This window comes from Microcaecilia unicolor, chromosome 7, assembly GCF_901765095.1.
Source record: "Microcaecilia unicolor chromosome 7, aMicUni1.1, whole genome shotgun sequence".
NCBI classification, from domain to species: domain Eukaryota; kingdom Metazoa; phylum Chordata; class Amphibia; order Gymnophiona; family Siphonopidae; genus Microcaecilia; species Microcaecilia unicolor.
Window position 1 is genome coordinate 285,054,807 of NC_044037.1, and position 13,992 is coordinate 285,068,798.

At 43.7% G+C, this 13,992-nt stretch overlaps 1 protein-coding gene across 1 annotated transcript in view; it reads right to left on the bottom strand.

Moving 5' to 3' along the window:
* Window positions 1–13,992, bottom strand: part of SLC15A2 (solute carrier family 15 member 2) — a 219,214-nt gene that overhangs the window by 42,896 nt on the left and 162,326 nt on the right. The window contains exon 17 of the mRNA XM_030210263.1: window positions 6,439–6,485. Coding sequence (XP_030066123.1) covers window positions 6,439–6,485 — 47 coding nt within the window. The remainder of the gene's footprint in view (window positions 1–6,438; window positions 6,486–13,992) is intronic.

Sequence of the window (13,992 nt, forward strand, 5' to 3'; positions counted from 1 at the left end):
GATTATAGAATATGCTTAGTTGATATTTCAGTGCCTAAATTTATGTGCATCCATTTACATCAACGAAAACTGGCATAAATCCAGATTTTTAAAAAAGGTTCCAGGGGAAATCCGGGAAATTATAGACCGGTGAGTCTGACGTCAGTACCGGGGAAAATGGTATAGGCTATTATTAAAAACAAAATTACAGAGCACATCCGTGGACATGGATTACTGAGATCGAGTCAGCATGGCTTTTGTGTGGGGAAATCTTGCCTGACCAATTTACTTCAATTCTTTGAAGGAGTAAACAAACATGTGGACAAAGGGGAGCCGGTTGATATCGTGTATCTGGATTTTCAAAAGGCGTTTGACAAGGTACCTCATGAAAGGCTACAGAGGAAATTGGAGGGTCATGGGATAGGAGGAAATGTCCTATTGTGGATTAAAAACTGGTTGAAGGATAGGAAACAGAGAGTGGGCTTAAATGGGCAGTATTCACAATGGAGAAGGGTAGTTAGTGGGGTTCCTCAGGGGTCTGTGCTAGGACCGCTGCTTTTTAATATATTTATAAATGATTTAGAGATAGGAGTAACTAGCGAGGTAATTAAATTTGCTGATGAGACAAAGTTATTCAAAGTCGTTAACTCGCGACAGGATTGTGAAAAATTACAGAAGGACCTTACGAAACTGGGAGACTGGGCAGCTAAATGGCAGATGACGTTTAATGTGAGCAAGTGCAAGGTGATGCATGTGGGAAAAAAGAACCAGAATTATAGCTACGTCATGCAAGGTTCCACGTTAGGAGTTACAGACCAAGAAAGGAATCTGGGTGTCGTCGTCGATAATACACTGAAACCTTCTGCTCAGTGTGCTGCTGCAGCTAGGAAAGCGAATAGGATGTTGGGTATTATTAGGAAAGGTATAGAAAACAGGTGTGAGGATGTTATAATGCCGTTGTATCGCTCCATGGTGCAACTGTACCTTGAGTATTGTGTTCAATTCTGGTCGCCGCATCTCAAGAAAGATATAGTAGAATTGGAAAAGGTGCAGCGAAGGGCGACTAAAATGATAACGGGGATGGGACGACTTCCCTATGAAGAAAGACTAAGGAGGCTAGGGCTTTTCAGCTTGGAGAAGAGACGGCTGAGGGGAGACATGATAGAGGTATATAAAATAATGAGTGGAGTGGAACAGGTGGATGTGAAGCGTCTGTTCACGCTTTCCAAAAATACTAGGACAAGGGGGCATGCGATGAAACTACAGTGTAGTAAATTTAAAACAAATAGGAGAAAAGTTTTCTTCACCCAACGCGTAATTAAACTCTGGAGCTTGTTGCCGGAGAACGCAGTGAAGGCGGTTAGCTTGGCAGAGTTTAAAAGGGGGTTGGACGGTTTCCTAAAGGGCAAGTCCACAGACTGCTACTAAATGGACTTGGGAAAAATCCACAATTTCGGGAATAACTTGTATGAAATGTTTGTACGTTTGGGTAGCTTGCCAGGTGCCCTTGACCTGGATTGGCTGCTGTCGGGGACAGGATGCTGGGCTCCAGTGGCGTAGGAAGGGGGGGCGGTGGGGCGGTCCACCCTGGGTGCACGCCGCTGGGGGGGTGTCGTCTCCGTTGGTTCCTTGCTCCCTCTGCACCGGAACAGGTTACTTCCTCTATGTTACTATAATTCTATGAATTGGCACCTCATGACATGTTCCAATTACGTGCGTGTTACAGAATAACAGCACTGATGCGCGTGATTGGTGCCATGAATTGACAATTACATGGACAAGTGGTAGCCACTATTCTGTAACCTACACGTCAACATCGCTTAGTGTGTAAGTGTGAGGGGGCATAAGCATAGGTAGAATACGGGCGGGTCATGGTTGTGTCTCCAACATACATGTGTAATCTATAGAATACTGTAAGTTCTGCACACTTCAGGGCACAATTTGGCACCAACAGTTAAAACTGCCGTTGACATGACGTAGCTGTTGACATGACGTAGCTGTTGACACCTAAGGCGCAGCAATGCTGACTTAAACTAGTATTCTATAATGGCATTTTGGCACCAAGAAGCCATTATAGAATTAGCACTAAGTACATGGCATTTGGGGTTCCTAAATCTTGAAGCCCATTTATAGAATTGCCACCGTTAATAAAATAATAAAATGTGAGAAGCCTCTGGTAGCAGAAATAGCATTTTAATGATTTTTCATTGGATGACGTTTACAAATATCATATTGATCATTTGATTTATATTTACTTATAAATACACAAGTAAATATATTTGTTAATAAGTATTCCATGCTTTCTTTCTACCCCAGATTCTCCGAGCCTCTCATCTACCATAACTTACAAACTTGGCTTACAATTATTGGTCGGGGCTCCAGCGGAAAATTAGCCTGGTTATGTAGTGTTAGCAAAGTACCCTGGAAGTTTGAATCTCAGTTGTTCAAGACTCAGCTCCTTTACACATGCTCAGAGAAGTACTGGCTGAATATGTCAAAAAGGCAACAGTCTGATTAAAGACAGAAAATGTATATTTCAGAAGCCAGAACATTGCACGTCTTCACATCTAGAAGCATTCTTAATGAACTATGCAGTAGAGGTTGCTTGGGGACACAATCTAGTCCCCATCCCCAGTCAATACTTTTCTGTCCCCACCCCATCCCCATCATGTTACTACTGTCCCCTCACCATCCCCCACAGTTTTCTGTCCCATCCCCGTACCCAACCTTCATTTAAAAGATCTTGTAAATTCAAACAAAACGTAGAATGTTGCTTTGTTAAATATGCAAGAAAAATATATTCTTATTATTAACATGGACTCCTCTTTTGATTTTTTTTTAGCAGAGGTGTTGGTGTTTCAGGTTTCTGAATCGAGGTGTGCACAGGGACATAATCTGGTCCCCTTCCCCATTCACTTCTGATCCATCCCTTCCCATTCCTGCAGTATTAATGACTGTTTTGTTCAGAACCGGCTCAAGGCATAGTGGAACCCTCAGCCAACTTGCTTTGGCAATGCCCCCACCATTGCATCACTTCTGGTGCCCCCTCCCTCCCCTCCAACAGATTTGGCATCTCTCCCTCCCTTGGGCAGGCATCCACCCCCCCCCCCCCCCCCCGGTCTAGTCTATCATCCCTCTCCTTTGTCCCCTTCACCAAGGGTCCAGCACTGCTCCTTCACATATCTCACTCCCCCACACTTCTGTAAAGTTTGTCAGTTGCCAGCAGCAGTCCCTGGGTCTTCCCTATGCCGCATCCTGCCCACAGGAAATTGCATCGTCGGAGGCAGGATGCAGCAGAGGGAAGACCCGGAGGTTGGCCAAAGGCAGCCTATCATGCTGCTGCTGTTGCCACTGCCAGCAATCAGTGTAAACTTTACAGGACTGTGGGGGAGTGAGAGAAGTGATAGAACGGTGCTAGACCCATAAGGAGGGAGGGAGAAGAGAGAAGGAGAGAGACTGGCCTGGTGGTGGTGGTGGGGGGTGGGGAGACAAAGTCCTAACTTGCAGACTAGATGAGATCAGATACTGAGTATTTTGGTGCCCATCATTGCTGGCGCCCCAAGCCAAAGCCTCACCTGGTCCAATGGTTAAGCCAGCCCTGGTTTTGTTACCAACATCGTAGATTCCTGCGGTTTTCCCATTGTCCCCATCCCTGTGCACAACTCAACTATGCAGTCAGAAAATAATAATTAAATTCAACATCTTTTCACAAAATCAAATTATTGTAATTCTGACCCCTTACAGTTAGCTGACAGTTTGACATTTTTTTAAGATGCTATATACCTCTTCAGATTGATGTTAGCAGGGCAATGGAAAGATCATATTTGGGGACATGAATTTCTGTATCGTTTTGTTTCTGTTTGTAATAATGTGCACTACTTCATTTAGTGTGCACTAAATAGTTCATGCTGTTACTGTTCATTATTCAGAAACGGTGCACACTGTTCACTGATAGTGCATGCTATCATCAGATGAAATGGACCAACGCAAATGAAAAATTTATGCATATGCCAGAATGTGGCACATTTTTTTACATTGTTGTCAACAGAAATCAAACAAAATAAAACATGGAAAAGAAAATAAGATGATACCTTTTTTATTGGACATAACTTAATACATTTCTTGATTAGCTTTCGAAGGTTGCCCTTCTTCGTCAGATCAACATGATCACCCCACCCCTCACCTATCCACACCCATCCTGTTAGAATATCAATGATATGCTTTGATGTCCCTATGCATACCTCCAACCCACCCCCATCCTCCCACCCTGTCAGACTGTCATAGTAATGTTGAATGTTTTCACTTATATACACTGTCAGCTAGCACATTTGCTTATTTCCGATCTGACGAAGAAGGGCAACCTTCGAAAGCTAATCAAGAAATGTATTAAGTTATGTCCAATAAAAAAGGTATCATCTTATTTTCTTTTCCATGTTTTATTTTGTTTGATTTCTATTGATAACCTTAAGAGTGGACTAACACGGCTACCACACTCCTTTATTTAAATTGTTGAAAACTCAGCTCATTGTTGATGCTTTAGATAGGAGCAACCAGTTATGATTTTCCATAAGTGAAGAGCAGTATTATTTGTTTCAGGATGATTTCGTTTGTTTTGTGAGATTTTGCTTTTCACTGATATGCATGTTTTATTGTGTATGGTTTCTTCGTAACGTCAAGCACAGAAGAACAAAAAACCTTTGCACAGGTAAAAACAGGCAAGCAAACACAGCGGAGACAACGAGGATGATGAACAAACATCCAACGGACTCAGAGAGTTCACATCAGGAGTTTATTCCACAAAAAATACTGGACTCAACACGAATCGTGTTTCGGCCGCTGAGGCCTGCTTCAGGAGTCCCTAAACAATACAAGATGTATAAATAAGTTACTATCATAAAAACAGAATAAAGAAAAGAAAAACAAAGAAATAGTGACACAGTTATAATCCAATTTATATATAAACTAGTAAAAAAGCCCAGTTTCTGATGCAAATGAAACGGGGGCTAGCAAGGTTTCATTCTGTGTGCATGTGGGAGTGTGTGTGTCCCTGCCCTCTGCCCTCTCTCCCTTCCCCTGTGCTGTCTGTCCCCTCCCCCCTCGGAGTCGAGTCCTTCAGTGTTAAGTTTCCTGCTGTTCTGTGTTTGTGTTAGAGAGATAGTGAGGGCTTCTGCCCTCTCTCCCCTCCCCCCTCTGAGTCATTCACTGTTACAGAGAGAGCGATTTGGTTTCGTGCTTTGCTGTGTTTTCCTTCACTGTTTGTGTTACAGAGAGAGCGAGGGCGGGGCAGACACTCATGGGGAAACCGGATATCTCTCCCCCTTCACACTTCCAGCTGGAGGCTTCATTTAGAACGTTGGTGGTGCCTTTTATATATAGAGATAACATACAAAAATGCAACACTAATAAAGGCACCATAATGAAAATAAGAATGACATTGGATTTGTACTGTATTACAGAAAAAAAAGAGTATACAAATCACAAAGTAAAATGTAGTGCCAAAGGTAATAACCACATGGTTTTATATGTTTTTGCCTCTTTCATTTATTCACGTGTCACCGTTATACATTTTATCTAAGTATTTTATAACTGTGTCACCATTTCTTTGTTTTTCTTTTATTTATTCTGTTTTTTATGATAGTAACTTATTTATACATTTTGTATTATTTAGGGACTACTGACGAAGGCCTCTGCGGCCGAAACACGATTCGTGTCGAGTCCAGTAGTTTTTGTGAAACAAACTCCTGTTGTGAACTCTTTGACTCCATTGGATGTTTCTTCATCATCTTCGTTGTCTCCTTCGCTGTGTTTGCTTGCCTGATTTCTTTGTACCCTGCCTAGGGTTAGGCGGTGTATACAATTTTAAACAAAATAATTAAATAATAAAAACAAAATAGAACAAATTTGAAATAAACAAAAAAATGTTTTGCCTGCACACCTCCAATAATTTTATCGGTCCATCTTTGGAAATATGAGACCAGCCGATATGGGATGCATAATCATTACTGTGAGGAAATGTGAAGAAAATTCAATAAAGATTTTTCTAGCTCAGAATAAGAAAACAGAAACAGTTACTATTTAGACATATATTTTTTTTGTTTTAAATCAGTACTACTGAAGTTTTGGCTTGGTGAGCATATGAAGAACTGTTGAAAAAAAATGTTTGGGAGATTTGCAAGATGCATTGAACGGTAATTGGAAGAGTCTGGACAATACTAGCCAATTGGCAACGCATCCAGAGAGTGCAACAACCTTGATACTACTTGGTGAGAAATAAATATTTTTTGACATTGCTGGTGCTTCAGTTTCCTACACTGCTTTGGGTGATACATGGTATTGTTTCAAAGTGATGGCTGTGGACTGTTCTGAGTGCAAAATATGGGCTGGATTTGAAACAGGCATCTAATAGCCAGTGTATGCAACTGTCTGACAACACAATAGCCCAAGAGAGCTAAATCGCACCTCAAAGCTGCCAGTCCTTTCCACGGCTTTTGTGACAAGTCCTTCACCTAGAACAGAAATAAATAAACCAAATCAAGCATGTATCAGGAACTAATATTCAATTCAAGTGTGGTTTTACATACCGCTAATATCCCCTTTTTATTTATTTATTTGTTGCATTTGTATCCCACATTTTCCCACCAATTTGCAGGCTCAATGTGGCTTACATTATACCATAACGGCGATCGCCATTTCCGGATAGAGAAATACAAGTGGTATTGCATTTAGGTACATAAGTGGTAACGTAGATTACACAGTGGTATTGCATTGAAGTTCCTAAAAGATAAAGTGAATTATAAAATAATTTAGACAATCAACTATAGAAAGTTCATTTCCGGTATATGAAATAAAGTGGTGGTGTGTATTGCTTAAATTTCATTAGTAGCTTGTAGGTTATCAGTCTAGCGTGCAGTTTTCGGTTTTGTCTAGTTCATGTAGAGTCTACATAGTAACATAGTAGATGACGGCAGAAAAAGACCTGCACGGTCCATCCAGTCTGCCCAACAAGATAACTCATATTTGCTGCTTTTTGTGTATACCCTACTTTGATTTGTACCTGTGCTCTTCAGGGCACAGACCGTATAAGTCTGCCCAGCACTATCCCCGCCTCCCAACCACCAGCCCCACCTCCCACCACTGGCTCTGGCACAGACCGTATAAGTCTGCCCAGCACTATCCCCACCTCTCAACCACCAGCCCCACCTCCCAACCACCAGCTCTGGCACAGGCACAGACCGTATTAGTATTTAGGATGGATCATTATGGTATGCCTTTTTTTTTTGTACCCTGTGCTTTCCCACTCATAGCAGGCTCAATGCGGCTTAGGTACTTATTTGTACCTGGAGCAATGGAGGGTTAAGTGACTTGCCCAGAGTCACAAGGAGCTGCCTGTGCCTTCAGTGGGAATCGAACCCAGTTCCCCAGGACCAAAATCCACCACTCTAACCACTAGGCCACTCCTCCATTCAGGTTGCTTTTCAGTAGTTTTCGGAAGATTGCTAGGTCGTGCATTGTTTTTATGGCCATTGGTAGTGCGTTCCACAGTTGCGTGTTTAAATAGGAGAAGCTGGATGCATATGTGGATTTATATTTCAGTCCTTTGCAGCTGGGGTAGTGGAGATTCAAGAATGTGCGTGATGTAGATTACAATAATTAGTCATTTTCTATGGGTAAAACTGCTTTGTCCATGGAAATGGGTTTTATGCTTATTGCCCACATGTACTAGGGTTAAATTAAGGGTCCTGTTTACTAAGCTGCGCCTGAGGCCCGTTAGCGTTTTTAGCACACACTAAGCATTAACCATGTAGAGTCCCATAATATTCCTATTGGTGTCTACACAGTTAGCACACGCTGAAAACACTAGTTCACCTTAGTAAACAGGGTCCTAAAAGCAATACCTCTACCTCAATAACTCACCAGCAGATGGCAGCACTGGCGAGCTACACCTGTTCACTTATTCTTTGAAATCTCTTCTTTCACCTCAGAAAAGGGTCATTTTACTAAGCTGCAGGAAAAAGGGCCCTATGTCAGTGGCAGGGGCCGTTTTTCCCATTCGCCAGGACCCTTTTCACCGCAGCCGGTAAAATGCCCCCCCCCCCCAAAAAAAATGGCCACGTGTTAAGATAACTCTTACTATGTAGCCATGCGGTGCGGAGCACTTACTACCACCCACTGTAGTGGCGGTAAGGGCTCCCGCTGTAACCCAGCGGTAACTGGGCAGCCTGCAGCGATGCCCGATTACCGCCAGGTTAGCGCCACTCTAGGGGAAAAAATTTCCCAGAGCGCCAGAAATGGCATGCGCTCCAGCTGGAACTACCGTTGGCGGCCATGTTGGACAGGCAATAGTTCTGTTTTAGCGTGCACTAAGTCCGCGTTGGGCTTGCCGCCGCTTTGTAAAAGGCCCTCTCAGCGAGAAGTGTCTGTGTGAAGAGGCTGTTTTCCTATTGCTTGTACAAGAAATCCACCTGGGTGGAGAACTCAAAGATTCCACGGTGTGTAGCAAACGTATACGAAGTGGGAAAAGGACCATAGACTCCAGAGACAAGGGAAACAAACTCAATACTTCAAGAAGATTTATTGATGATGGACTCAACACAGGATCTGTGTTTCAGCCTTGATTGTCTTTGCTTTCTAAGCTTGATATTCAGATGCCGCAGACTTCACCCACCATTAGCGATATCACCACAAAGGTCTTTTTAAAGACCGATCTTTAGTGTCATAAGGTTAAAAGACAAGACATCAAAGATTTTGTTCATTTATTTATTCAAAAGATTTCTGAAGCAGGCCATAGGCCGAAACACAGGTCCTGTGTCGAGTCCATCATCAATAAATCTTCTTGTAGTATTGAGTTTGTTTCCCTTGTCTCTGGAATCCGTGGTCCTTTTCCCTCTTCGTTTACGTTTCCTATTGCTTGTGAAATGCAAGCATGAACTGAGCACTCAATGCTATTTAAGCAATGTGCCGTGATAGAATTTCTGACTGTTGGAGTTTCTTCAATTAAAATTCACCGCTGCATTCAGATTGTTTATGGTGATGACTGTGTTGATATAAGTACTTGTGTCGCTGGGCCAAAAAATGTAAAGAAAGGCTGATTTGTGTGGTCAAAAACGAAACGGATGACCTGTGACAGCAACAGATGAGATACACAGGAGAAAGGCTGACTAACCCATAAAGGACAATCAGAGGATCAGCCAAAGGAAAACCTCTGACACATTTGGCATGCAACAGTGAATTTCAGTTTGAGGGACTCCTTCAACGGTCAGAAATTCTATCACAGCACAATCCTTAAACCGCACCGACAAGTGCTCACTCAATGCTTCCATTCCACAAGCAATAGCAAAACAGCCTCTTCATACAGACACTTCTCACCAACTGAAGTGAAGGAAGGGAGTTCAAAGAGCATGCGAACATGTAGCGCATCAGTGCTGCCATCAGTTGATGAATTATGAAAGCGGAAGCATTACTTTTCATTTAACCCTCATATATGGGTAAATGTTAGGGGGGGAGTGTAGGTAAGAAAATGTGAGCTAGTTTTTCACTGCTTTTACAAATTTTTCCTGACATTTATTTATTTACAACATTTATATCCCACATTTTCCCACCCAAGGGCAGGCCCAATGTGGCTTACAGTAATTTACAAAAGCATACATCAAATCGTCAACAAACAGTCAACAGCATTGCAGGGAAAGGGACAAGTGAGTAATAGCAGAGGTGGGAAAATAGGGATAGAAAATAGAATTCAATAGGTAGCGGTGAGGGGCGGGTCAAGAGCATAAGCCTTTCCGAATAAGTAGGTCTTAAGGTATCTTTTGAAGGTCGGATGATCAGGGATAACTTCCACAAATTTAGGTAGACCGTTCTACAGTTGTGCGCTAACATAGGAAAAAGTGGAGGCGTAAGCGGTTTTATACTTGAGGCCACCGTAGATTGGGTAATGCATATTTAGGTACAAGCGAGCTGATCTGTGAGAGTTTCGAGGTGGTAAGCTGACACGGGCGTCCATATATGCAGGGGCTTCACCATAGAGAATTTTATGCACCAAAGCGCAAATTTTAAATGTTATTTGGGTGTTTTTATTTATTCAGTTTCACACATTCGTTGTAATAGGGGCTTTTAAATAGGGAACCGTTGTGCCATAATTCATCAGTTAGTGTGCGTTAAATCAATTCAGTGCACACTAAGTGGTCTTTTTATAAAGGCGCGCTAGCGTTTTTAGCGCGTGCTAAGTTTTAGCGAGCCCTAAATGCTACAGGCACCCATATATTCCTACGGGTGTCTCTTGTGTTTAGTGTGTGCTTCTTTTCAAAACACAAAGTTACATAGGAACCCATGTAACTTTGTGTTTTGAAAATGAGCCTCCACATGTTTGATTAACTGAAGATTGTTTTACCTCTTATTAATTGCATTTTTCACATATAGTTATTTATTGCATTTGTATCCCACATTTTCCCACCATACGGTAGATTCAATGTCGCCTACATATTGTTGAAAAGGCGAGTTACAAAAATTTAGATTTGTTGAAGTATAGCACATAATACAGATGTATAATAATCGCTTGGGTTACATTAGTATAATATATTAGCATATTGTGAGAGAAGGTTAGTGTCATTGTTTTCCATTTCTGAACGTTTCGCGATGTTTGATGGTGAGGGGAAGGACTTCTTGAAAAGATGAGTTTTTAGGTTTTTTTCTGAATTGTAGGTAGTTTTCCGTGAGTTTCAGGTCCTTGGGTAGAGAGTTCCAAAGTTGTGTGCCTATAAATGAGAAGCTGGCAGAGTATAATAATTTGTATTTTATACCCTTGCAGTTGGGATAGTGAAGTGTTAGATAAGATCTAATACTTTTTTTTTTTGGGGGGGGGGGGGAGATCAAGTGATTCCCCTAATCATGTCTCCTTGTAGGGGGGCATACCCTCTTTGCTAGAGGGTCTGAAGGAGAGTTTTGTGCTTTAGTGTTCAGAGACATTAATATACTGTTGGCTCTTATTCCAAGCACTTTAATACCTCTGAAGTGAAGGCTACAGTTTTCCAGTACAGAAACTGCAGCAAGAACAGCGAGGAAAAGGGTACGCACCTGGCAGTCGACTTAGAGAGGAGAATAAAGAAAAGGAGCATGAAGGACTTTGCATTACCACCTGACTTTGATTTTGAACGACCATCCATGCATGTGTGTTACATGTTGATTTTGCCTGTAGAAAGGACTGTTGATATTTTCAATTTGGGAAAGGGGTCACCTAAAAGAGGCTATAATTATTTTAGTTCTTTTGCCTTTTTATGTTTTGTTATTTGCTCTGTCTCCCCCTGTCCATCAGAAACGTTATGTTTTACCACGAGTACTAAACACCAAACACACAGCGAAGGTGACAAATCCACACTAGACGACACTCTAAGTATTCAAAATTCTTTATTTTCAGCATCCTACACTCAATTTGATTATAACAGATTTCTTCTTGTCTTCCCTTTGATTTTTACTTAACCGTTCTTGTTGAGGAATTACATATGTTTCATCATTTTTTATTATTTGTGATTATTTTGATTTTTAATTGATTTTAGATCGTTTTTATGGTTTTATTGTAGACTCCTGATGCAGGCCTGGTAGCCGAAACATGGCCCATGTTGAGTCTTAGATGTGGAAAATAAAGAATTTTGAATACATAGAGCTGCATCTGGTGTGGGTTTGTCGCCTTCGCTGTGTGTTTGGTGTTTCTCGCAAGTTGTGAAGGCTTGTTCTTCTGTGTTTTCATTTTATTTTTGGTAACATAACATAGTAGATGACGGCAGAAAAAGACCTGTATGGTCCATCCAGTCTGCCCAACAAGATAACTCATATGTGCTACTTTTTGTGTATACCCTACTTTGATTTGTGCCTGTGCTCTTCAGGGCACAGACCGTACAAGTCTGCCCAGCACTATCCCCGCCTCCCAACCACCAGCCCCTTGATTTGTATCTGTCTTTTTCAGGGCACAGACCGTATAAGTCTGCCCAGCACTAACCCCGCCTCCCAACCACCAGCCCCTTGATTTGTATCTGTCTTTTTCAGGGCACAGACCGTATAAGTCTGCCCAGCACTAGCCCCGCCTCCCAACCACCAGCCCCTTGATTTGTATCTGTCTTTTTCAGGGCACAGACCGTATAAGTCTGCCCAGCACTAACCCCGCCTCCCAACCACCAGCCCCTTGATTTGTATCTGTCTTTTTCAGGGCACAGACCGTATAAGTCTGCCCAGCACTAGCCCCGCCTCCCAACCACCAGCCCCTTGATTTGTATCTGTCTTTTTCAGGGCACAGACCGTATAAGTCTGCCCAGCACTAACCCCGCCTCCCAACCACCAGCCCCGCCTCTGCCATCCAATCTCCGCTAAGCTCCTGAGGATCCCTTCCTTCCGAACAGGATTCTTTTATGTTTATCCCACGCATGTTTGAATTCCGTTACCATTTTCATCTCCACCACCTTCCGCGGGAGGGCATTCCAAGCATCCACCACTCTATCTATGTTTCTCCAGGTCCTGCTAGCAGAACATTAAGAGGGGCAGAGAGAAGAGACATGATACCTTAGCATTTCTGGGGCTTTTCCTGGTGGGGTGGGACTTCTACTGCCAATTTCTAGTAACAGGTACCTGAAAACCCCATCATTTTTAAAAATAAAATAAAATATATAGGGGTCCTTTTACAAAGGCGCGCTGAAAAACGGCTTGCGGTAGTGTAGGCGTGGGCACGCGCCAAACCATTTTTTAGCGCCAATGCAAAAAAGGCCTTTTTTAAAACAATTTTGCCGAAAATGGACGTGCAGCAAAACCAAAATTGCTGCGTGTCCATTTTGGGTCTGAGACCTTACCGCCAGCCATTGACCTAGCGGTAAAGACTCACGCAGTAACCAGGTGGTAATGACCTACACACGCCAAATGCCACTTGGCATGTGTCCGTTATGCGCAACCCGAAAAGAAAAAAATATTTTTCAGATGCGCATATTGTACATGCGCGCCAAAAATGAAATTACCGCAAGAGCCACGCGCGCAGACGCTTACGCGGCTTAGTAAAAGGGCCCCATAGTTCTGTACAGCCCTGGGCATAATTTTCTTTTTCTTGTGAAGGTGTAAGAAGTGGTAGAAAATTCACGGGGGGGGGGGGGGGGGGGGGGGAGGAGAGCTTGTCCAAAAGTGCCAGAACACTTACTAAAAGCCTCTCTCCTCCAGCTGAAAGCAAGAGATTGACTTCTCATTTTATTGAACTTAGCTTTCATCTTTTCAGTGTTAGTTCAAGGTGAGTTACATTATATACGTAGAAACAGAGAAACATGACGGCAAAGGCCATATGACCAGTGGCGTACTAAGAGGGGGGCGGTGGGGGCGGTCCGCCCCGGGTGCCCGCTGCTGGGGGGGGGGGGTGGCACGTGTCTGTCGGCAGCGCTCGTTCTCTGCTCCCTCTGGCCCCGGAATGGGTTATTTCCTGTAACGGGGCAGAGGGAGCAGAGAACGAGCTTTGCTGACAGACGCGCACCACCCCCCCCCCAGCAGGTAAAGATGCACCGGGGAGGAGGGTGTCGTTTCGCTGGGGGGAGCTGCCCCTTTCACGTCCCCTGTCCCGCCCCTTCCACGCCCTCACCTCCCCCCTGTCATCTCTCTCCTCCCCCCTCCCCTTACTCTGCTATCCCTGGTGGTCTAGAGGTACCTCTTCGGGGCAGGAAAGAGCCCCCTCTTTCCTGCCTAGAGCTGCTAGCTGCCCTGCATCCTGTCCTGTGGTGAGTCCAGATCTCAGCGTTTCAAAATGGCCGCCGAGAGTTAAGTCTTGCGAGGCTGCTTCAACTCTCGGCGGCCATTTTGAAACGCTGAGAGCCGGACTCACCACAGGACAGGATGCAGGGCAGCTAGCAGCAGCGCTCCGGGCAGGAAAGAGGGGGCTCTTTCCTGTCCCGAAGATGAAGAGGTACCTCTAGACCACCAGGGATAGCAGAGTAAGGGGAGGGGGGATAGTCGCGTTTCGCCGGGGGGGTGGGGGTCGCACTGCACCCGGGGGGGGGG